Consider the following 24,133-nt stretch of genomic DNA (forward strand, 5'->3'; position numbering starts at 1 on the left):
CCGAGGATGAGATGGAGGGATGGGGTGGAGAGGTATATGAGAGAGAGGGGTGTGAGTTGGGAGCAGGGCAGAGAAATGGCGGGGGACAGGGCGACTTGGAGGTGATTTGTTTGTGGCCACCCCAAACGGGATTGAGGCGTCTGGCAATAGATAGATAGATAGACTTTTTTTTGGAGGGGGGGAGGAAGGGGGGGGGGCCCTGGGTTTTGGTGGCTATTCTTCTATTGATGTGAGAGCACATACTGTACTAGGATAATATACAGTGGTCCCTTGGTTATAGCAGTTTTTGTTGTTGCCTGCTAGATGAAAACAGTATATGCACTCGTGCCGTTATCGTGCATTTTTTGCCAAAAAAAAATATTGCACAACTGAGCTGGTTTCTACCAACAATGATGGTGCAAAAGATTTGGTTTCTGATGGCCTCAAGGGATTAAAAGATGAATCCTTACTCGAGGAGTTAATTCCAGGTGTTGGAGACTTTTTCACTTCCATGCTCACTTCCATGTTTCTTATCACTGCTTTCAAAGAACCAGCAACCTTTCTTCCCTGCTGTACCCTTTCAAGCACTTCACCCTCCAAACCTCCATCCTTACTCATACTTAAACGTACTCACATTTTCCAATTCCTCACCATCCAACCTCGCTGTACATTCACTGACTTCACCGCTCTCAAAGACCATCACTTTACTCTTCCCTACATTCACCTTTAGGTTCCATTTCTTACACACTCTCCCAAACTCATCCACCAAGCCTTGCAGCTCCCCTTCGTCTTCACTCAACAACACAGTATCATCTGCAAACAACAGTACAGGGAGTTTCTAAACACTCTCCTCTCTCACCAGGGCCTCTCTAACATCCACTACCCTACCTTGTACCTCTTTTATTACCCCATCCATGTACAGATTGAACAACCATGGAGACATGACACATCCCTGTTTCAACCCAACTTTCAAAGAGAAAAATTCACTTAGTCACCATCCACACGCACTGCAGCCTTCGCACCATCGTACATACTCTTCACACAGCATTCAACAACTTCCCATCTACTCCATATATTCTTTTTGTAAAAGGAGAAATTTGGGTTCACGAGTGTGGTGCCATGTACCAATTAGCAGAAATCCCATAGGTTTTGTGCATTTGTTTTTATGCACCAGGCACGGTACCAGTTATGCACGATAAACTAGGGATCACTGTGTAGTAATATATCAGGTATTTTGCACAGTCAGATTACTGTACATTATGATGACTGTGGTAGTGTTTTGTAATTTTGCTTATGTAATTGACTGGTATGATTACCAAAGTTGGCAGGCAGTTTTAATTTAGGTACACTGCTTACTTGAAGTTACATATTACACTTGTAGAGGCTCCTGTTTGATTGGCACCTACCATAACATGGAATTCACTGTTATCAAAATAATAAAAAATAGGCACTTTCAGTTAAATAAATTTAGTTGGAGTATTATGATTGGATAGTAATAGATGTGGGAGATGCAGAAAAAATGTACTAATTTGTCTGTTTTCTTCTTTTTTTCCAGAAAATTCACTTGAGAATGTATGAGCTGAATGACAACATCAAGTGACACGGAGGACACTTTAGACTGGTTATAAAGTTGCCTTAATTAGGCATCTTCTACATGACTCCATGGTGCCTCTCTTACTCCTCCCACTCCCCCAACACGGGAGCTATGATCTGGTGTAGGCCATTCTTCTCCTGGTCTTGTACCACAGGATTTCACAAATTTAGATTCTCTCCCTAGACATTCGTAGTGAGCAGTTGCTAATTTGTATGTAAGGTTGTGAAACTACAACTAAGTACATATTTGAGCCTCATTAGTTGGCTCCAGTGAAGAATTTTTATATATATTAACGGAGAAGTGGCATTTGCCATTGTATTTTTTTTGGTAAGAATTATCCAGAAACACAAACTAAGATGCCTACAGAGAGCCTTGGATTAGATTCTAGGATGGACATGGACCCCAAAGGCTTCAGTCCTATGTCAGGACCAGAGGACAACATGAGCTCACCACCAAGTGTGTTGACAACAGCTTCTGCGGGCTCCACTCCCTCCTCTGTCCCTTCTGCTGGCTCCACCCCCTCCTCCATTCCATCAGCGGGATCAACTCCTTATCAGTATAATACTCAGGAGGATGTGGGAATGATGAAGCCCATCACCCCATCCTCAGACCACCAGCCAATAACTCCTATGACCCCTGATCAGCCCATTACCCCAGATCAGCCTATCACCCCAGACCAATCTGTTCCCTCTGACCAACCCATCACACCTGATCGTCAGCCTCCACGCAGCCCGGCACTATTCACAGATGGTGTGAAGGACAGTGGCTTTGGGGAGAAGGTGGAACAAAATAAGAGCTTCCCCAGCAGACACTCACATCCCAGTGGCAGCAGAGACAGTGAGCGGCGCGATGACTGTTCTTGTATTCTGTGTGAAGACCATAGACGCCATGCCAATGACCCACCGAGGGAAAATGAAGGTGATATTCGTTATAGTGGTGAGATCAAAGTGAAGACAAAGAGGAAGAAGGACCCCAATGCTCCCCGGAAGCCTCGTAAACGCAAGCAGTCTACCAAGATAAATTACCAGAGTGAGATATCCCAGGACTCTGAGGAGACTGGCATCAGAATGAAAATTAAAATGACCTTCCCTCCAGTCAAAGACAACCAGTATGTTGCGACAGATTCCCCTTTGCCTAACCGAACTTTGAAAGTTGCTTCTAGTCTAAATGAAAAAGGCCCTGGAAAGAGAAAAGGTTATCATGGAAGTGATGGTGATAATTTGAAAGTTTCTAGTGGGGAAGGTGGGAGAAAAAGAAGGAAAACTGCAGAGGCCTTTACTGAGTGGGGTCCAATACTGAGTGAAGTGAATGGTGAGCCCCAGTCTCCCTGGGGACATAAACTGCCAGAAGAAATATTAATAAAGATTTTGGACATGGCAATGCGAGCTGTGGGAGCCATCCCTTTTCTTCTGAGGTGAGTAAAAAGAATGTATATCCAGTATATATTTTTTAATGCAGTAAAAACATTCAGAAGAGAATTGCAGCTTGTTAACTCATTCTCTACCATGAAAAAACTTGTGTACAGTACTGTATTTTATTCAGGGTCCAGGTATTTCTGTTTTGTCATAAGTCCGTAAAATAAGGATGAGACAGATATGGGACTGAATAGGGAGCCTGCCAGAGATTGAGCAGCGTGGAGAGCTGCCTAATATTAGGTGACCAAGGCTGATGCATGCAAACATGTTGGAGCCTTTATAAACAATATGTTTGGGTGAGGGATTTTCTGGCAATTCAAAGGTTAGTAAGGATTTAATATGTTTCATGATTTTAGCATAATCTGCGAACATACTCATATAACTATGTTTGTGTGTGTGTGTGTGTATGTGTGTGTGTGGAGTGCTGTCTGTGAGGGAAGGGTTTAAAAATTGTCTGTACTGTTGTCAGGTGATGCTGCTGTTCTGTCAAGCTGAGTGAGCAATGCAAGGCTTAGTGAATGAGTTTGGAAGTGTATGAGAAACAAATTGTAAACGTGGAAGTAGCAGGGAGTAGAGTTATGGTCTTTTGAGAGGAATGATGTGCACAGTGGTGTTGAGTGGCTGGAGAATGTTAGTACAGTACCTTCAAGTAGTTATTTAGCCAGGTAGTATAAAGATCAAGGATAAAAGTTAAGAGAATGAAGTGCAAGAAAGGGTACAGCAGAGAAGAAAGGTTGCAGGCTTGCTGCAAACAGTGAGCCTGCAATGGGGAAGTGAGGTGGTAGTACAAAGTTGCTGTTACATAACAATATTATGATCCCCACTAAAGTGTATGGAGGTGAAGCTTGGACTGTGTTGGCAGGAGACAAGTGAAGTGTGAGAGGAGTGGAAAGTAGCTATTTTAACAGGATTGTATGGATTAATGAGGAGAAACAGACAAGTGAAGGAGGGTCTTGGTATTGATGTAGATGTGCCGTAAAGCATTAAGCTATAAATGAAGAGTAAGAAATTGACTTTAGTATATGTGAGTGAGGTGGTAGGGTGGCATGGGAAGGGGGAGACTGAAATGGAAGGATGGGATGGAGAGGTACTGGTATATATATATATATGAGTAAGGGTATGTGAGTTGAGGTGAGGGCAGGCTGATGGCAGAGGATAGAGTAACATGGAAGCAATATCCCTGTGGCTATCGTTTCCAGGGTTAAGGAATCTGGCTGTGAATATATACTGTATACACTAGATAGATTCTCTGCCACTAAGAGGACTGATGCAATGTGCAAAGATGCCTAGTGGATATATGGTACCTTAATATATGAAGGATTATTTTTTATTAGTTATTCATTTATTTACCAGGTACTTTTTGTCAGACCCTGGACATAGGCTTCACAGCCCATTCCTAAGTCCCAGCAGTCATTCTACCAACTGTACACCTCCACATGCTACTGCTTCGGTGCTGACACCCACCATCCATACTGAATACATGCTAGGGCTGTCTCATACTGCAGGATTGGTGTACAATATTGGTACCGTATTAGCAGGTTTTTGTGACACGTTGGCCAGTCTCATGGTAGATCAGTAAAGTATGAAATTTGGATCTTTAAATTGTTCCCTGCCCCAGCCAGGACTTTGAACCTGAATCCACTGGGACTGCAGGTCACCTCTCCACTGACTCGGCCACTGCCTGTATGGAGGTGATGGGAGTGTAGCCATGCAAGAACCTTTTCCTTTTTAGTGGTTGGTGCCTTCAGTGTAGTGAAGTTGAGAACAAAGAGTAGTGAAACATGCACACCATGTTGCAAAGAAGGATGTGGTAGACAATTTGTTGTCACTGGTTCTGTAGGGAAGTCCATGTGGTTTGTGGAGACATATTTCAAAATGTCATAGTGTTTTATGTACAGTTGGTAATTACTGTAAGTTGGGGAAAACTGGCTAATCAGCTTAGTAGGTAACAATAAAGCAAAAAAGAACATTAAAATTGGGAAGATATAATGAGGACTTACTGTGCTTATACTGTATTTATTGGTACCTTTCGTTTGCTTGTTGTTCAGTGTGTCTGGGAATGAGGGAGAGAAGTTGCAGTAACTGGGGAGTTCAGAAGTTTTCAAACATGAGAAAGTGACCAAACAGCCCACAGCTGTTTGTCCCTCCCAACTCCTTCAGTCAGAGGACATAATTTTCATTCTTTCTAGCTCCAGCTTATTCACCAAAGGGTATACTGTACTTTTCAAACTGGCTTGATCAAATGTAGCCTTCATTGATTCCCCCAGTGGCTATATTTGATAGGATTATCCAGAGTTGGCTGTGAGTATCGAGAATAAACCAGCAAAAGGTTCTTTATTCCAGGGTTAAGGATAAAACAAAACAGAAGTCTGATCATAAAATAAAGTAAAACTTAAAGAGACATACTTTTGAAATTGACCATCTGTGTTAGTCACTGAGATCTGAATAGAAAATAGGTTGAGGGTATTTGGAAAATTATATTGTGTCTGAAGTTTTGGAAATAGGCTACCTATGAAAGGATGATGCAGTAGTTAAAAGAGAATCAGTGAAGGAAGACAGTACAGTAGGAAAATTGGTCAAACAAAAGCTTATGGATTTACCTCTGTTGAGAAGTCCTGCAAGTTGAAAGTTTGCAATTGCATGAGCCATATCTTAGCTTGAACATCATCAGACTAGTGATAAATGTTTTTACTTTATTATTCCCATCTCCCATATGATTTTATCAAGCTTATGAGAGGCTTTTAGAACTTTAGGAGGTAGGTAGCTGTAGTCTTCAATAACTCTTCAGCATGAGAGATCTGTCCTGAGCTCAGGGTTGGCATTAACCCCCCCCCCCCTCCCAAATTCTTACACATAATTTTTGCATAAAATGTAGTCCTTATGTTCATAAGGTTAGGTCAGGTTAGGTTAGGTTAACATAGATTATGGTAGGATAGGTTAGAGTAATTAGGATGTAAAACTGTGGAACATAGGACCCTGGAAATGTACATATGCCCCCTCTCTCCACAGTCATAGTCATACCTGCAGACAATACAGAAATTTTCCTAAAATCATACTAATGTTGCTCCAGATACAGTGTTGTAATTATTATTTCTAACTACCTTGCATAGCTGCATTTTTCCTATAATGAGCATTCTTCTTTGGACACTTTTGGATGTGGGTTCTCAATTTCTGTTTTAGCACTTTTTGTATGGTTGCAGTATTTGCAGGCTGCTTAATGTTTATTATTTTCTAAAACATCAGTTTCATCCCACTCGGTTGCCTTTTTTCTACTACTACCAGCAGGCATTTTGTTGCTATGGTCTTCTCACTACCAAGGAGAAACTGAGACTGAGACACTGAGTACTGAGTCAGCAGTAGTCAAGCCTCACGTGTCCATTTCCTGTATTAACATATACAGTACATGTTATCAAAAGCTTGGTCTAACTGGACCAACCTGTATCAACATGTCTAAAACAAGTATCTGTTCTCCAGATAACACTCCAAACCTTATATTTAGTTCTAAATTACCTTCTAATTGCAGTAAAGAAGGCAGAATGTAGCATACGGGAGGCAGTGAGGGCACCAGACTGCTAAAGTGTCTCCACCTATGCCTGTGCTTGTCAGCTTTCAGTGTTATATTTCTTACATTTTCGTTGTTTTTCATACTTTATGCTAGTTTATAGGGTGTACGTAGTGCATAAACAGTATTATTCAGATGTAATATACTTAATACACATGCGTAATTACGCGCACACATTGGCAGAACGTATACGCGAATTTACCACGTATGCGAAGAGTCTGGGAACGTAACCCTCGCATAAATTAAGAGATTACCTGTATATATATATAGATAGATAGATAGATAGGTATATATGATAGATATTTTGACATTCATGCTCACTTCCCTGTTCCATATAACTGCTTTCTGTGAACCAGCAACCGTTCTTCCCTGCTGAATCTTTTCAAGCACTTCATACTTTAAAATTCCACCCTTAATCATCACACTGTCAAGGTACTGGAATGCACTTGCATTCTTCATTTCCTCACCATCCAGTCACACTGTGCATGCTGTGACTTCGTTCCTCAAAGACCATAACCCCTACATTCACTTTTAGATTTGGTGTCTGCTTATGATGCACTCCCAGACTCATTCACTAGGCTTGTAGCCCATGCTGAACTTAATTTAACAACATATTGTGACCGACTTTATACAGTATCTCAGATTTCATTTTTCCCAAACAGTTTTCAACAGCTGTCTGGAAGTAATTGGCTGGTTTTGGCATTTTGTTTTTCTTCCAGTCCATAGAAAACAGCAGTACCATGGCCATCCCCACTTTGGTTAGAACTGTACTTTGAGGAGAAGCATGGCATCATTTGACTGACTAAGTTAGAAGCAGTTTTCATATTATTGTAACGTGTACGGTAATTAAAAAAACAGCTAAGAATTTTTTTTCTTTAGGTGAGCTAGTGATTAATGCAAACTGTAATGTATTGGCATTGGAAAGGCAAGTTTTGGGATGTAGCAACAATTTAAAGTGGGAATACTTTACACTGCAGTAGTGTTTTGAGCACCTGGATTGTAAGAGTGAGTTTGGAAAATTCTTGGTCTAATAACACTGAAAGATGAGTACACTGCCAGCAATTGTAGCACTTGAATTAAGCTTTGCTCCAGTAATCATTGACATCCATAGCTGTTTTCCCATTTCACCCCTCCTCCCTCCTCCTCATGTTACTGAAACTTACTTATTTAGTTTCCGTTCCTTTCTTTACTGTAATGTATATTGATACTGGAAAAACTAGTTGTAAGGTGAATTAAGGAGGAAATAATTGTTGTTTTTGGCCCAGGCCAACTTGAACCTGAACTCGGTGAACCATACTCCTTTCAACAGGATAAGGAAAGAAGTGAAGGATATTTGAATAATGCTAGTTATATCTGTGCCTCTGCTTGGAGGAGTCCCTTTTTGGTACCAGGAAATAGAAAAGGAACAACAAAGGTCATTGTTCCTGAATATGTTAGGAGTGGAGGGGGAGGGTGGACAGGGCAGAGGAGGGTGTAAGATATTGCCTGCCTGGTGTTTTGCATTGGCAGGATAAAAAATTAACATTTGCTCCATGTGTATTGTATCTCATTTTTATTAGCTATATCACGTAAAATGATTGTCATACATTAGTTTTAATGCAAACTTTGTGTTATCAGTAATTATGTTAACATTCTGCAAATGATTTAGTTAATTATTACATTTGTAGAGAAGGTGATGATTTGTTTGATCCAAGAGAAGGGGAAATTGGTACAAGTGAGGGAGGGAACGAGAAAGGGGTAAGGTGTGCAGAATAGGAATTAGAGAGAGGGGAGGGAACATGATGGCAGTTAAGATATGACACAGTACCCCAGTATTGCTCTAGTAAATAAATCAGATTTTGATGTAACTACTGGAATGATGGATATTTCATAATTTTAACCAGAATTTTATAAAAATTGGGTATGGTAATCATAGGTCCATAGCCAGTGTAGCCTACAGTACAGTATTTAATTTGTGTAAAAATTTGGTAAAAATTGAGTAATTGAAAGTCCATATCAAGCAAATTGTATTTGTGTTTGTTTTTAGTTTTTAGGAACTGTACTAGTGGTTTTGATTTTCTTACTTATTCATGAAAAAAGCCGTTTCACATTATCGTGATTCAGTCAGGGATAGCATGAGCACTGGCAGTTTCCAGTGATGCCACATAGGCCTACATAGACTTCAAGAATGTGGCTCTGGTCATTCAGCCAGCTGAGTTTGTGAGAGTCACTACGGTAGTTTTAGTGGTAACTGTCATTTTTCTTGAAAGTTAGCTATAGAAAATTACTGTATGGTACTTGGAATTAATTGATTAATTTGACAAAATATCAAATAAGTTTTTCTAATATGGTAACAAGTCAGCTACACTATAAATTTCTGAAAGTGAATGATTAGCTAAGTGAATTAATTGCTTTCATACCTGTCATATGCCTTCCCATAGTGTCAGAAACCATTTTATGGGCAAAGGACCACAGAACCTTGAACCAGAGTCATGCACAACATATATTGTTGTTTTACTTAAAATGCTGGTGATATATTGTTTTTGTGCTTCAATATTCACCCGTGCCAAGCTGCCTCATGTGAGGCACAATGAAGGTCTGCACGAGCTAATGCTGCAAGCCTCATATGAGGTACAGTTTACATTGGTCATAAAATAGTGACACGTTCGTTCATTTGTATCATGTATAAAGGCTCCAACATGTTGTACCTGTCATCCATGATCACCTAATGGTTGCCCTCCATACTGCTTGATCTCTGGTAGCCTACCTATTCAGTCCCTTATCCCTGAGGTCACACTCTATGACCTCATCCCAAGTCCTTTTTTTTTTTTTACAGCCATACCCCCAGCGTTCACTCTTCTCATCTTCCACACCCAATTGTCATCCTTCATTCCCTCAACATGCTCAAACCATCTCCATGCTGTATACCCCTCATCATCACACCAATACAGTACATTCCAGTACTCATCCTTCATCTTGGGTCTTCATTTGCAGTTCTAGCCCCCCCTACCTTGTGACACTTTTTTTTTTTTTTTTAATGCATCAAAGTCTCGGTTTCTACACCTATCAACCTGTCAAAATCTTCCACAGGAGTACCCATTAATGTTTAATAATATCCAGCTCAATCCTGCATCATCCTTGAACATGCTTTGGGTTTCATTCACATGGGACTTATCTTGGAAAGATCATGTTGCATCTCTTGTAAAATATGCTTTCAAGAGATTGGGTGTGCTAAGTTGACTCCGTGCCCTCTTTCCCCCTGCAGAGTTGTTGACTTTATACACGGGTTTTATTCACCTCTGTTTAGAGTACAACTCTTCATGTGTGGGGAGGCTCCCCATATGCAGCTCTTCTCAGTAGGGAGGAGTCAGAGACTATTCGTCTTATCAGCTCTCCTCCTCTTACTGGCTCCCTGCCACCTCTGTCTCTTCGCCACACTGTTGCCTCTTTATCTCTTTTCTATCGCTACTCCAATGGTCACTGCTTCTCTGAACTATCTTCTTGCATCCCTTCACCTCTACGACGGGCATGTAGCACCCGTCTAGCAACAAACTCTCATCCCTTTTCTGTCCAACTCTCTAATGCAAGAGTTAACCATTACTCCCAGTCCTTCATGAATGCAACAGGTCAACTCTGGAACTGTCTCCCTCTGTCTGTATTTCCTACTTCCTATGATCTCCAGTCTTTCAAACACAGTGTGTCCAGGCATCTCAAAATGAATGGATTGTGAATTTGGCTCTCTTTTGTATTGTTTTTGTTTTCTTGGAAGGAACGTTTTGTGGGCTCAGCCTCTGGTTCCTTCTTTCTCACAAAAAAAATAAATAAATTCAAGGATGCACTACTCTTCCATGTGATCATTGCCATTTTTGTACATTTGAGCCCACGAATATCCTCTTTCTTTACTGCCCAGGTCTCACCACCATGCAGCTTTACACTCCGAACACACGCATTCAAAGATCCTTTAACACGGGAGAACCCTCTCGGTGTTAGGAGAGGCAGCATCTCCCTGAACTTCCTTCACCCACTACTTACCCTAGCCACCTCCAACACATAACATGTCCCTCAAATAACAGAACTCTGCCACTCACTCAAGAGACACTTCAACAAGTTCTATCTATCTATCTATTGCCAGATGCCATAATCCCGTAAGGGGTGGCCATTTGACGTTGAGTTATTTGTTTTATGGGGAGGGACACTAACCCTCCACCAACCCACTTGTTGACACTTAGGGAGCACATATGGTTTGGTTATATGGTTACCACCCAGCGTTGCAAATGGTTTCTTGGCTTACAGGAAACCATTTGGCCTGTCACTCAATGTAAAGCCACCTGTAAAGGAAAGAAAAACAATAAGAAGTGACTGGAAAGATGGGAGAAATAGGAAGAGAGGAGGGCAGACACAGAAAAAGAATGATAAAGGCTAAGGAAGAAGTAGGCAGCACTACATCAAGTGAGTGGATGATGGGTGCCACCACCTACAATTCTTCCATTCCCGACAATCTTTACTTGCCCTCTCTGGTACACTGCACGCATGAAATCAACATTATTTCACTGTCTGCCTCAAGTACCACTACATCTCTTATGCGCCCGCTTATTAGACGCTGAGGGGAGGTAAACTACCTTACAAAGAATGAGCCAGGCAGGTTAAGTATGGGTTGCATGTAGATCAGTTGTAGTGAGTGATAGTAGTACAGTACTACGGTAGTACACTACATCAGTTTTGCTGAACTGTTTATTTTCTGTGGCTTGTTTCCTGATTTCAGTGAGGAATGAATAGATGTGTGGCCCATTTCAGTGGACTATTGATACTTGTCCATTCATGCTTTCCCTCTATTTCTGGATCATGCTTTTTGTTTGGAGGGGGAAAGGTTAGGATATGTTGACAGTGATGTTTCCTGATCCATTGTAAGACTTATGGTTAGCTAACCCATTCAGTTTGGTGATTTGTTGTACTGATTTATTCTTGCTACCTTGTGACACTTTTATTCAACTTGGAGAGAGGTGTCTTGTAGTGTAGGGGTTAATGAAGGTTTTGTGACTCCTGTGGTTTGAAGTCTTTCATAAACTGAGTAAAACATATTTTAGAGAATATGAAAGAAATACGAAACATGTCATAGGACTGAAGGAGTGAAAGTATTTCCAGCACTTACATTGTCTTACACTGCTCTTTTGCTAAATGTATGCACTGAATTTTTCAGAACATCTCGTGTGTGTCGGTTGTGGCGTAAGGTGTCAACAGACTCTCAACTGTGGCACACTGCTGACCTTGCCACGGGCCGCATCAAGCCACGACACCGCAATGAGAAAAAACTTCTCTGGCTCTTGGAGCACCGACTTAGTGGTGTGCGAGACCTTAGTCTTGGTATGTAAACTAACACAGTTTATTATGTCTTTGCTTGATTTCCAGTAGCTATGATTTGCCACAGCATTTTTTTTTTTTTTTTTTTTTTTTTTACAGAACTGGGCTACTCACACAGCTTCAGTGCTAATTCGTGGGTGTATGAATTTTAAGGAGCCATAGTTATGAGACAGGAAGGTGTCTCCATAGTTACTAGTGAAACTGATCCTCATGGCTGACTATGTTTGGCTATCAGTTGAAATGCAAGGGTCAGGGATCTTCATCAAAATTTTGTACATCAAGAGTTTGTACAAGAATTTGTACTGCAGTATTTGGCATCATCAAGTTTCATCTTATACATGTGTATTAGGTACTTTAACCCGCCCCATCCCGACGTTTTCTGGGCAGTGGTACGCCCCAGTCCCAACATTTTTGGACCCTTTTTTGGGGGAGGGGGTCAAATATCCGCTTTTGGTGAGAAACATCAAAAATTCATAGAGAAATCACTCACCTGAGGTTTAAAATACTCGATCCAGGTAGGAGTACCTCTTTACCTTACAGGGTTTTCTATCAGGCTGGCTGCAAAGAAAACGAGTTCTATGGGAGGCTAACTATTCTACACCACTCATGTAGGTTTATATCCAAGGGGTGGTTGTGGTTTATTGCTCATGTAATGGTGCTCAGGGATGAGTGAGACTTGTCACTCATCTTAAATGTCAGGACCGACTTGCCTAGCCCCGGGCTTCTGCGCTCCTCATGGGGCAACAGAGGATTAGATGATCTATGTATGTATGTCACACATAAATTTTGTAATACAGTCACTACTCATTATATGATGGGGTTATGTTAGGTCATACCTTAACATATAATGAGTTTATCATTAATCAGGAGATTGAAATACATTATAAAAGAGGAGTTATGTCAACTCATCTTCCCAGAGTCACCTACTCAAGACTGAAACAAAAATGACATCTCACCTTAATCACTTCCTGTGTCAATCCAAGTCATCTCCAAGACCAAAACAAACACTATCACACCAATGCGGGCAGCGTTACTCATGCACATTAAATCGTTGCAACAACACAACAATCACATTTGTGTAATGTTGGCCTGGTGCTACACGATGTATAAGGGCCTACTGTAGCATGATGCTTGGTTGAGAGGTGACGAATTTAGGGGGGCACACGTGAACGAGTGGAAGACAGGGCTTTGAAGGGGTGGCGGGGACCGCAACTGAACCAAAATAATGCTCTGCACGCTGGGGCCTTCATCTTGCCTGAGACAAGTGACAGTCGCCTTGCGTGTGCCTTACGCTTCGTACGAAATTTACCGAGGGCAATATCGGTTCAGTTCAGTTGGTATGCGAGAGTATTGCCTTTGCAACGGCACTCCCTGATGTGTTCTTTTTATTGTTATAGCGGGAAATTCATCGCAAATCGGATGTTGGGGTGGAACTTTTCTGTTATCGTTGTAGCGAATTATCGTATGCCGGATCAACGTATAATGAGTAGTGACTGTACATATTTCAACTAATAGTGCATGAGATCATTTTTATGTTGTTTAGGCTGTTAAGACAAGATGTGAGCTGTTTGAGGTATGTGTTTGGTGAGTGAGAATAGGCTTAATCAGAATATTCGCTTCACTCATGGATCATCGGTGTGGTAGAGCAGTTTTGATATGGTATTACATGTAAATAATTCATTCTCAACATATCCATTAAGCCAAGTTTACCTGTACTTCCTGTGCAGCTGGCTGGAACGAGGCTGTGACACCACATCTACTAGCAAGATTGGTGGAGTTCTGTCCTAGTCTGACAGGCCTTAACCTCTCCTACTGCCACAAAATCCACTCTGAGAACCTTCATACATACCTGTCTACCTGTAAGCTCCTCGAACGCCTTGACCTTACCAACATCATGGCTGTGAGTATGTTTTGCAGTTGGTACCAGTAAGATAATGAAATGGCTAGAGAATGAAAAATGTTGAAATTAGGATATCGTACTTGTATTTTTAATTAACTGTATACTGCTATTATTATGTGGTTGGTTGATATGTGTGATGTAGAGATATCTTTGTTGACTTTAAGGTATGAAGACATTATGTTACTAATTCTTGTTATCTAACAGTCCCACAAGCCTACCCCTCGGTGTGCAGTGGGCCAACAGACTCTCTCTGACATGGTGTCCACCATGAATGAGAGACTCACCCACCTCACTCTTGCCAACAACACACTCTCCAACATGCCATCCCTCATCAACTCCTTAGCTGTGAGTAATGTATCTTGATTTATTTATGAATCTTAACCACGGCATTTTGGAAGTGACTTATAATTCATCAGGTTATTATCAGCTGAGTTTTATGCAAGATATAGCTGTGGAAAAAATGAGTTTTGCATTTGGTTACAATCAGTGTTGCCAGATATTTTCAAAGTATCAGGTATTGTATATTATAAATGTATGCTGAAGAAACATTAATATATTGTCCTGAGCTTTGTAAAGCTTATAATTCTTCAATACATCATGTTGAGAGTGACCTTCTCTCTCAACAGCCATCATTTTGCTATTATGTGCCTTTTGAAACCATACCAAAGAGCCACTTAGCACATCATCATCTGCATACATATGATTTGAAATAGCCCCACTTTTCACCATTCATCACCATTCCTATCTCCTTTTCTACATTTCTGGGTTTGAAATATCATAACTCATCCATATATATGTTGTAGAAGTAATGTTGATATAAAAATTTTTTATTACTGCTGACCATTAACAGGCCAACTGCCCCAATCTTCAAACACTGGATCTGTCAAATGTGATGACAGTTGGCCGAGATAGTGTGCTGATCAATATTGAGAGGTTACAAACTGGATGCACGAAGCTAAAAACCTTGAGACTCACCAACTCTATGGTTAGACTCTCTGCAACTTCCTTAGTAGAACAGGTACGTACTTGCACTTAGAGAAGCACTTAGAGAACTTATTTGTGTTTTCCCCGTATGAATTTTGTAGATCTCATTATCATACCAGTTGGTTATAAAGATCATTGTTTACTTTTGCATGCAGTCTTCCAAAACCTTGTAGCTAGACTGAGACCACTGTCAAAGGAAACAAAATTGCCCGACAAGTACAGTTACCAACAGGAGCCTAGTTTGTCCTCTTGACCTTCAGTAACTCACCATTATCTTGGTTTGGGTAATATTACAAGTTGTCATTATATTTTGTTGGATTGCTTAGACAGTTACATTTAACTAACCTCCACTTTTAACTACTCAGACTTATACTGTATTGTGAGCTACTGAAGGTCAGGAGGAGGAACAAAACATTTACTGGTAACTACATTATATATGTGCCTGGTGAAACAGAATAGCATGACAGGCCATGTACTGGTGATAATTATCTGGAGATCTTGTTAAAAGTGATTCTAAGGATATTAACTCTCACCAAGCTGACTGGGGTATTATTTCATTTTCATGTCTGAGTTCTTAATTCAGTCAACCTGTTGAATACAGTTTTTATTGCATCAAACTTACAGTGTCGTACAGGAATCAAGCCATAAGCTCTCCTTCAGAGTTCAGTTAGGGTTTGGTTTGAAGTTCAATACTTGTATGAAGATATGAGTGGTGAGAAGCAGTTGACTGCGGGCATATGAAGCTTGGAAGCATTTTGTAGCTATTCCTTTTTAGATTATTGATTCTTTAAATGCAGTTTGTACATCAGCACTAATTTATTTTTAAAAAGTAAAGCACATCAGACTTTGCAAAAATTGGCAGTATCTAGTTACCCAGATTTTAAGTGCTCCAACATTTGCTAGACATGTGTATAAAAGGAGTTTAAACCACACTGTACAGTCCTGGACAGAGTTGTTTTACTTCATTACATCTTTTTCAGTCATAGGGCATTTCATTCTGTTTCCTCCATGACACATCATATGATGAATCATCTATTGTAAGAGAAACATATTAAGCCTCCGTCACCTTAGATATATTAACTAGCAGAGGAAAGTGAGAGGTGAAAGAGATGAAACATTGGTTGAATTTATTTCCCCAACATGTTGTCCCTTGCAGCTCTTTACCATGTCTGTTCAGTGTTCCCCAAGTAAAATAAGTATGATAACTGCATGTATCCTCAGGCCTCATCACCTGGCTTTCCTGAACTGGAGGAGCTGAGTCTGGCAGTAGTGGGAAACCTGAGTAAAGTGGGAATGAATGATGGGGAACTGGAGCGTCTCCTCAAGAATTCTCACAATCTCCGTTTATTGGATGTAAGAGGGTAGGTACAGCAGTTATTATGTTTTGTAAGTTCTGATCTCCTCATGTGGCATTTTACCTTGTGAATCTTACAACATATTTTAGTTTTTTCTTCTTACTTCCAGCGAAACTCATATTACTTTTACTTTCTGAACAGGAGAGGTTGGAAATAGCCTTCTTAACCTCCTATAGTACATGATTTTCCAAAACTTGGTAAAATTATTCAACAGCAGCAAAAATAAGATAAGTATTTGTTTGCATTTTTAGTTAGTGGTTTGTGGTAGGTGGGGGCGCTCACCATCCACTCACTCGATGTAGTGCCGCTCTCGGGTGTCTGCCCTTTCCTCTCCATCCTTCTTTCCTTCCATTCTCTTCTGTCTTTCTTTCCTTCATTCTTTCCTTGTCCTTCTGCCTACAGGTGACTTTACACTCCCTCTTCTGCCTTTCTTTCCTTCATTCTTTCCACTTTCTTCGGCCTGTGGGTGACTCTACACTGAGTGACAAGCCAAATGGTTTCCTGTGCACCAGGAAACCATTTACTACGCTGGGTGGTAACCATGTAACCAAATTTTGGCGCCTGGTAGTTAAGTGGGTAATTATTGCGCTCCAGTCGGATTGAGCCGGTGAAGGTTTATATCCAAGGGGTGTTTGGGGTTGAATGCTCATGTAATGCCACTCAGGAATGAGTGAGGCTGGTCATGCTCATCTTAAATGTCGGGACCAACTGCCTAGCCCCGGGCTCCTACACTCCTCACGGGGCAGTGTAGGATTGGATGATGGATGGATGGATTTAGTTGTTTTCTGGGAAGGGGCACTAACTATCAACCAACCTACTTGTTGACACGTAGGGAGCACATGTTGGTTGGCTGTAAGGTCACCATCCAGCATGTTAAATGATGTCCCAGTTTACAGGAAATAATTTGGCTTGTCACTTAGTGTAGAGTTACTCTGAAATAGGGTATCACTGCACTGAGTGAGTGGACAATGTGGGTGTGGGCTGGGATGAGGGCAGTGAAATGGCGGGGGACAGGGCGACATAGAGGCAATTTGTTTGTGGCCACCCCTTGCTGGATTGGGGTCTGGCATTAGAGAGATAGATAGATAGAAAAATAAGATAAACAACATCAAAAGTGCTCAGAGAGCACAGGAATGCCACATCTGAACTTTGTCCTCATTGGTGACCTTGACCTATAAACACTCTCCACAAAATCACATCAGTTCTTCCAATCCCCACACACTCTGTAGGTTGTATGCTAAGTTTGATGCAATATGGATTACCGCTAAATCACTTCTTCCATAGTCTGTCACACGATGTATGTGCCAGTTTTGATCCACATTGCATCAGGTATTCTTGAGATTTTTTGTTTGCACTGATACATACATAGAAACAGTCACAATATCCATGTCTTTGGTGGTGGTAAAATTACACCATCAGATTGAATGGGTCACATATTAACCTGCAATGCTTATAATTTGTTATTAACCTCAGCCATGTCATTTTTATATATGAGTCTAGTTTATTGTTAATCTAGAAGGAATGTTACACAGGAAAAGAATGATCTTTTTCTGTATGTTCCAGCAGTAGCTTATGTGGCATATCCATTTAGCTCATCAGAGTTTGATTTAGACCAGAATATTTTATTCCTTGCATTACAAAACTTTAGTCTTCATCGTATACTCGGCTGTAGCCATGACTCTAGGTAGCTAGCAGGCTGTAGATATGGCTTTGATTTAAAGTTAGCATTTTTGTTTTTTCCTAGATTTGTTTTATCCATCCATCCATCCATTGCCAGACGCCATAATCCCGTAAGGGGTGGCCATTTGACTTTGAGGTATTTGTTTTAGGGTAGATTATATAGAGTTCAGTGTATGTAGTTGTGATTATTTTCAGGAGCTAGTGTGACATTTTATAATGCAGGGCAGTCAAATAGAACAGGTATCCTAACATTTATGATGAGATTTGCTTGTTTGTGTACTTCAGTGGTTGTTAACCTTTTACGATGTATATGAGTAGGTTTGAGCATGCAGGAGTACGTGGCAGCTCATGAATGAGATATAGCAGTTTGACAGAAGCTGAAGTACAGAGTTAGAATATGATAAAGTAAAAACATTACTGTAATGAAGGCAGTAATGGGTGGACAAAGTATGTATGGAGATGGAAATGACATGAGCGTGTAATAAAGTGAGGCGCAGTATGGAATTTGATGAGATAGGAGAACTGACAGGGATTAATATGCAACTCCATTAATGCTACCTATATTTGGTGTCCTAGGACTTGATATGGTAACTTCAGATGGTGATTCTTGGGCTGATTTTGGGTAAGAAGTAAGTATCAATTGGGTCCAATTCTCGTCAGTTATAGAGCAACAGTTACTGATGACCTAATGGGCAGATTATGAGGGAGATCATTTTCACCCATTAATGTCATCAGTAAATGTAGCTGAGTTGGACCCATGTTGATACAGCTTTTTTTTTTTTTTTTTTTAATGAACTGGCCCAGGAAAGCACCTGATATTTATTCAAGTCCTGGGATACCATATTTATACTTTAGTTAGAATACTAGTTTGATATTTGCAGATGAAAGTGTAAGTTGATGTGACCTTAACCCAAATGTGTTTGCACAGGTGTAAGAACATCACAGACTCGTCACTGGTCCGCATCCCCCCATGGGACCTGGAACACCTGTTCCTAGCTGGGTCAGCCACCCCCAAGGTGTACTCTGACAGGCTGGAGCTGGTGGTGCGCAAGTGGAAACACTCTTTGATAGAGTTGGATCTCTCATGGACTGCAAACTCGGATAGCATTGACGCAGCACTTATGGCTATATCTGAGGAAGCTGATAATAAGCTCAGGTTAGTAGATGAATGGATGTATATTACAACATACTGTATCTTCATTCATGGCTTGATATTTAGCTTATTTGCACATGACCCCAGTGGACTGCAAGCTGAATTTACCCTTTTGTTGCCATCTGCCATCCTTCTTTCAGAAGATAGGAATGGAGGTGAGGGATGTTTTTGTTGTTGCCACTATGTGAAGGTGTCCCTCTTCAGCATCCTCTCATTATGCCTAATGATCTGGACTGTACGTACATACCGGGTACACCATCAATTTTCTGGTAACTGGCGATCTAGCATCTCGTTTAGTCTGACTAAAATTATGACAGGGCACTTGAAACTTCTGTGACTGCCACACTACAGTAATCACTCAATTATCCAGATGCCCCTGTCTGAATGTTAGGCCTTGGCACTATTATATCCATATCCAGGTTTATTTGTCCGTATCTGAACATAAAATTTCCGACATCGCCGGTTGGGCGGTCTGCAAATTGAAGATATTGGTTTGGCGGCCAGCTGGCCTCTCAGGCCAGGCTTCAGTAAATAGACCCTAACACACAAGCTGAGCAAATGTGGCCTTCCGGTTCCCCACTGAATGGTCAAAGTCCCCCGGCCACCTGGAAGACTCAGACGCTACTGGCCGTGCTTGAGTAATACAGACCCTAACCCACAAGCTGAGCAAAAACGCCCGTCTGCCTCTTCACAGAACGGTCAAAGTCCCCCAGTCCCACCCCCTGGTCCCTCCTCCATCCCACTCCACGCTTAGGTCAGATGTGTCTCCCTCCCTGTCCCTCCGCCCTCCTAGTCTATCTATCTGTCTATTGCCAGATGCGATAATCCTGTAAGGGGTGGCCATTTGACTTTGAGTTATTTGTTTTATGGGGAGAGGCACTAACCCTCCACCAACCCACTTGTTGACACGTAGGGAGTACGTATGGTTTGGTTATATGATTAGCCCCAACATTGTAAATGGTTTCTTGGCTTACAGGAAACCATTTGGCTTGTCACTCAATGTAAAGCCACCTGTAAAGGAAAGAAGAGCAATAAGAAGTGACAGGAAAGATGGGAGAAATAGGAAAAGAGGAGGGCAGGCAAAGAAAAAGAATGATAAAGGCTAAGGAAGAAGTAGGCAGCAGTATATCAAGTGAGTGGATGATGGTCGCCACCACCTAACTAGTCCAGGCTAGAAATCACTTTTGTTGCTCAAAAAAAAAAAAAAAAAAAAAAAAAAGCACTGTGAAACTATTTTTGAAAACCATTAGTTGTCAGCAATAAAGAAAAAAAAAGATATAAAGAAGTCATCAGCATGGACTGATTTTGTATTTCTCACTTCTAAGATACACATGAATGCAATAATCATGAATAATAATCAAGTCAGCCAAGCAGTATAATTTGTATGAAAGTATAATTCACAAGAACTGAACTCACATAATTATCTTACCTAACTATTTATGTCAACGTGTAGTGTCTTCACGTATCGTAAGATCTGAATTTTCTCGACCAAAGACAGTCAGTTCACAACAGAGATTGGACACAAAGCCTTCCCCCCCCCCCCTACACACACACACATTGCACTAAAGGCGAAACATGAATTATACTCTTCCTTCATCATTAACTTTTCTTTTTTTTTTTCAACAAAGAAAACTATCCACATCGTAAATATACCCTGTCTATCTATCTATCTATCTGTCTATTGCCAGACGCCTTAATCCCGTACAGGGTGGCAACAAACAAATTGCCTCCACGTTGCCCTGTCCCCAACCATTTCACTGCCCTGATCCCAACTCACCCCCTTCTCTCATTTACCTCTCTACTCCATCCCTCCATCTCATCTTCGGCCTCCCCCTCGCTTTCCCCCCCTTCACTTCACTCGCATGCACTTTCCTCGTCAGTCGCTCAACCTCCATCCTCTCCACATGGCCAAACCACCTCAGTGTATTCCACCAAACGCTTCCTATCACATCCACATCCACACCACAACGCTTCTTTATATCCTCATTTGTCAGCCTGTCTCTCCATGTGACTCCATAGGCTCCTCTTAAATACAGTAACTCATTTCCACTGCTCTCACTCTTGACTTGTGTCCTTCCAACAACGTCCAAGCATCACTTCCATACGTTAGAGTTGGTATCACAACACTGTCATGTAGTAAATTTTTCACTTCCATGCTCACTTCCCTGTTTCTTATCACTGCTTTCAAGGAACCAGCAACGTTTCTTCCTTGTTATACCCTTTCAAGCACTTCACCCTCCAAACTTCCTTCCTTACTCATCACACTCCCCAAGTACTTAAACATACTCACATTTTCCATTTCCTCACCATCCAACCTCACTGTACATTCACTGACTTCACCTCTTTCAAAGACCAGCACTTTACTCTTCCCTACATTCACCTTTAGATTCCGTTTCTTACACGGTCTCCCAAACTCATCCACCGAGCCTTGCAGCTCCCCTTTGCCTTCACTCAACAACACAGTATCATCTGCAAGCAACAGTACAGAGAGTTTCAAAACACTACCCTCTCTCACTAGGGCCACTCCAACATCCACTGCCCTACCTTGTGTCTCATTTATTACCCCATCCATGTACAGACTGAACAGCCATGGAGACATGACACATCCCTGTTTCAACCCAACCTTCAAAGAGAAAAATTCACTCAGTTCACAATCCACATGCACTGCAGCCTTAGCACCATCATACATACTCTTCACAGCATTCAGCAACTTCCCATCTACTCCATATATTCTTAAAACTTTCCACAATCCTTGTCTATCCACCTTGTCATATGCTTTCTCCAAATCCATGAAGGCTGCATACAACTTTTTTCCTTTCTGTAGAAACTTTTCCACTAAAGATCTAAGAATTAATATCTGATCTACAGAACCTCTTCCCTTCCTAAAGCCTCCCTGTTCTTCTCCAACTAATTCCTCTGTTATTTCCCAGACTCTCTCAATAACTATCCTACCATACATTTTTCCTATTACACTAAGAAGACAAATGCCCCTATGATTAGCACACACTTCTTTTTCCCCTTTTCTTTTGTACGAGGGAATAATAAATATACCCAATTTATTTTATGTCTTATCATATGCGTTTGAGCTCCCACACCATACGCCACTTCATCCAACAATTTTACATTTTCATTTAGAGTAAATGCTTTGCCTGTGTTAATAGCACTTTCAGGGTGCTTAGGCATAACCAAAGTTAGTTTGGAACCATGTGCTCAGAGTTCTGAGGGGAAATGAGGGGCAAGGAAATAACCAGAAAAACTTCTCATCACGCTGATCGTCCACAAAACACTGAGGCAGACTGTGGCAGGTGATGTGGGATATGGGACACGTGGGTTGGGTCAGTTCGAGGATGCCAATCAGTGACCGACAAAAGCATAACACACGAGTTGTATCTGGCAGTCCAGTATCTAAAAGCACCCATTTTCCGCAGTTTCTCTTGCGTAATTGATTGATTTTACTGTGCTGTTAAATAATTGTGGGAGAAACTAAATGCCCGTGGTATTGTAAGATCGTTGTTTCTTTTCGTCTAAAATTGCGACTCTACTGTACTATAAGTATTATCGAAATTCCGAAAACACCACGAGAAAGCTCGTGAAAATTCTGCATCTAGACATATACTTAGCTCCTGCACGGTGTGGGCAAAATTTTGTGTTAGGATGTTCGGTAAGTTATTTGAAGCTATTTTTACTTCAATAAGTTTATTCTGTACTTTTACTCATTAGTTCAATATGTTTTTATTAGCTTATCTTATAGTATAAACACCAGCAAAGATGATGGGGTACAATTTATACCATTATGACCAATTCCTGGGGGCAAATTTAGCGATGGAAATATTTTTCACTGTGAGCGCAGAAGCAGCCATAGCTGGGTTCTCGTCCCTGTTGTTGTCACAGAAACTTATTGAAAACTTACAGCGTCATGAAATAGACAGTGTATTTGAGTGTAGTGAAAGAATATTTTTTGATGCCTGGTGGTTTAGTGGGTAATTATGGCTCTCCAGTCGGATTGAGCCTGTGCAGGTTTAGATCCAAGGGGTTGTTGGGGTTTATTGCCCATGTAATGCCACTCAGGGATGAATGAGGCTGGTTGCACTCATCTTAAATGTCAGGACCAACTTGCCTAGCCCCAGGCTCCTACACTCCTCATGGGACAACACAGGATTAGATGGTCATGATGATGATGTTCCCCTGTGTTGATAGGCAGTGTTTCGTGCCTGTATATGTCAGCCTTTTTCACCTGCTAGCCACATTGCAAAATGCTTGGTATGCCGCAGAATTTTGGTTTAATCCCCATATCCTGAGATCCCATTTGGGGATTTCATCGTATTTTCCTTGGTCTGACTGCCCGGACTGTGACTTTTTCATGTTGAGATCCTTTCAGCATTGCACCTAGTTACTCTTGCACATATCCTTTACATCCATCTATTTACTTTTCATTCAGACCTTAAGGAATTTTTGCTCTCCAACATACAGCATTAAGATATCTTGACCATGCAAGCTACCTCCTGCCATCAGAGTTAACATTTTTACTGTTTGCATAGGTACCTCAACATGTGTGGGTCATCTGTTACGTTCCCACCCATCCGTCAAGTGCTGGCCCGGTGCACCCAACTCCAGAGTCTCAACCTGACATCCTGCCGTGCCCTGCCGAGAGGTGTCAAGCGTTTTCATGAGGCACCCCAGCTGGACACCCTCAGAGCAGACATTGCCAGTGGGAAGTTTGATGAACCTCATGAAGAAGAGGAAGAAGATTAGGGAGGGAGTCTCCAAAAGAGGCCGGCCACAAGTTGAGGTTAGTGTTATAGTGTGAGAGCTCAGCGTTCTTTCAAGATTTGTTTCACATGGCTTTGAAGACTTAACCTCTAAAAGATGAATGTCCACATATGCTGTCTGGGGGTACTAGGGCCAAAAAGACGGGTGTCCGCATATGCGGTAACACCCCACCCACTACCCCCACCATCCCCCCCACCACCCACCACCCTCCCCCCCCCAGTTTGTTTGTTAAACTACCTTCTAAACACCCAGGAACCCTGTACCCCCCCAATAGCTGCCTGACTTTTTGTACCCATGTAAGGGGTGAAAGGGCAATTTCGAACTCTTCTCCGTTTCCGGTGGGGGGGGGGGTCTCAGAGACCCGGCTCTACCTGAGCAGGGTGCTTTACTTTGTTCCCTGATTG

General features: G+C 41.5%; 1 protein-coding gene across 1 annotated transcript; it reads left to right on the forward strand.

Annotated features, from left to right (window-relative positions):
- The first annotated feature begins 1,929 nt into the window (after positions 1–1,929).
- Fbl6 (F-box and leucine-rich repeat protein 6) lies at positions 1,930–23,711 on the forward strand. The gene is made up of 8 exons (XM_080279911.1): positions 1,930–2,987; positions 11,727–11,890; positions 13,615–13,787; positions 13,992–14,132; positions 14,638–14,805; positions 15,993–16,132; positions 18,735–18,962; positions 23,498–23,711. Exons 1-8 carry the CDS (start codon positions 1,930–1,932, stop codon positions 23,709–23,711), a joined length of 2,286 nt encoding a protein of 761 aa, XP_080136037.1.
- Positions 23,712–24,133: the final 422 nt, after the last annotated feature.

This window comes from Coenobita brevimanus, chromosome 81 (genome assembly GCF_032717465.1).
Source record: "Coenobita brevimanus isolate Jiangsu-jjx chromosome 81, ASM3271746v2, whole genome shotgun sequence".
Classification (NCBI taxonomy): domain Eukaryota; kingdom Metazoa; phylum Arthropoda; class Malacostraca; order Decapoda; family Coenobitidae; genus Coenobita; species Coenobita brevimanus.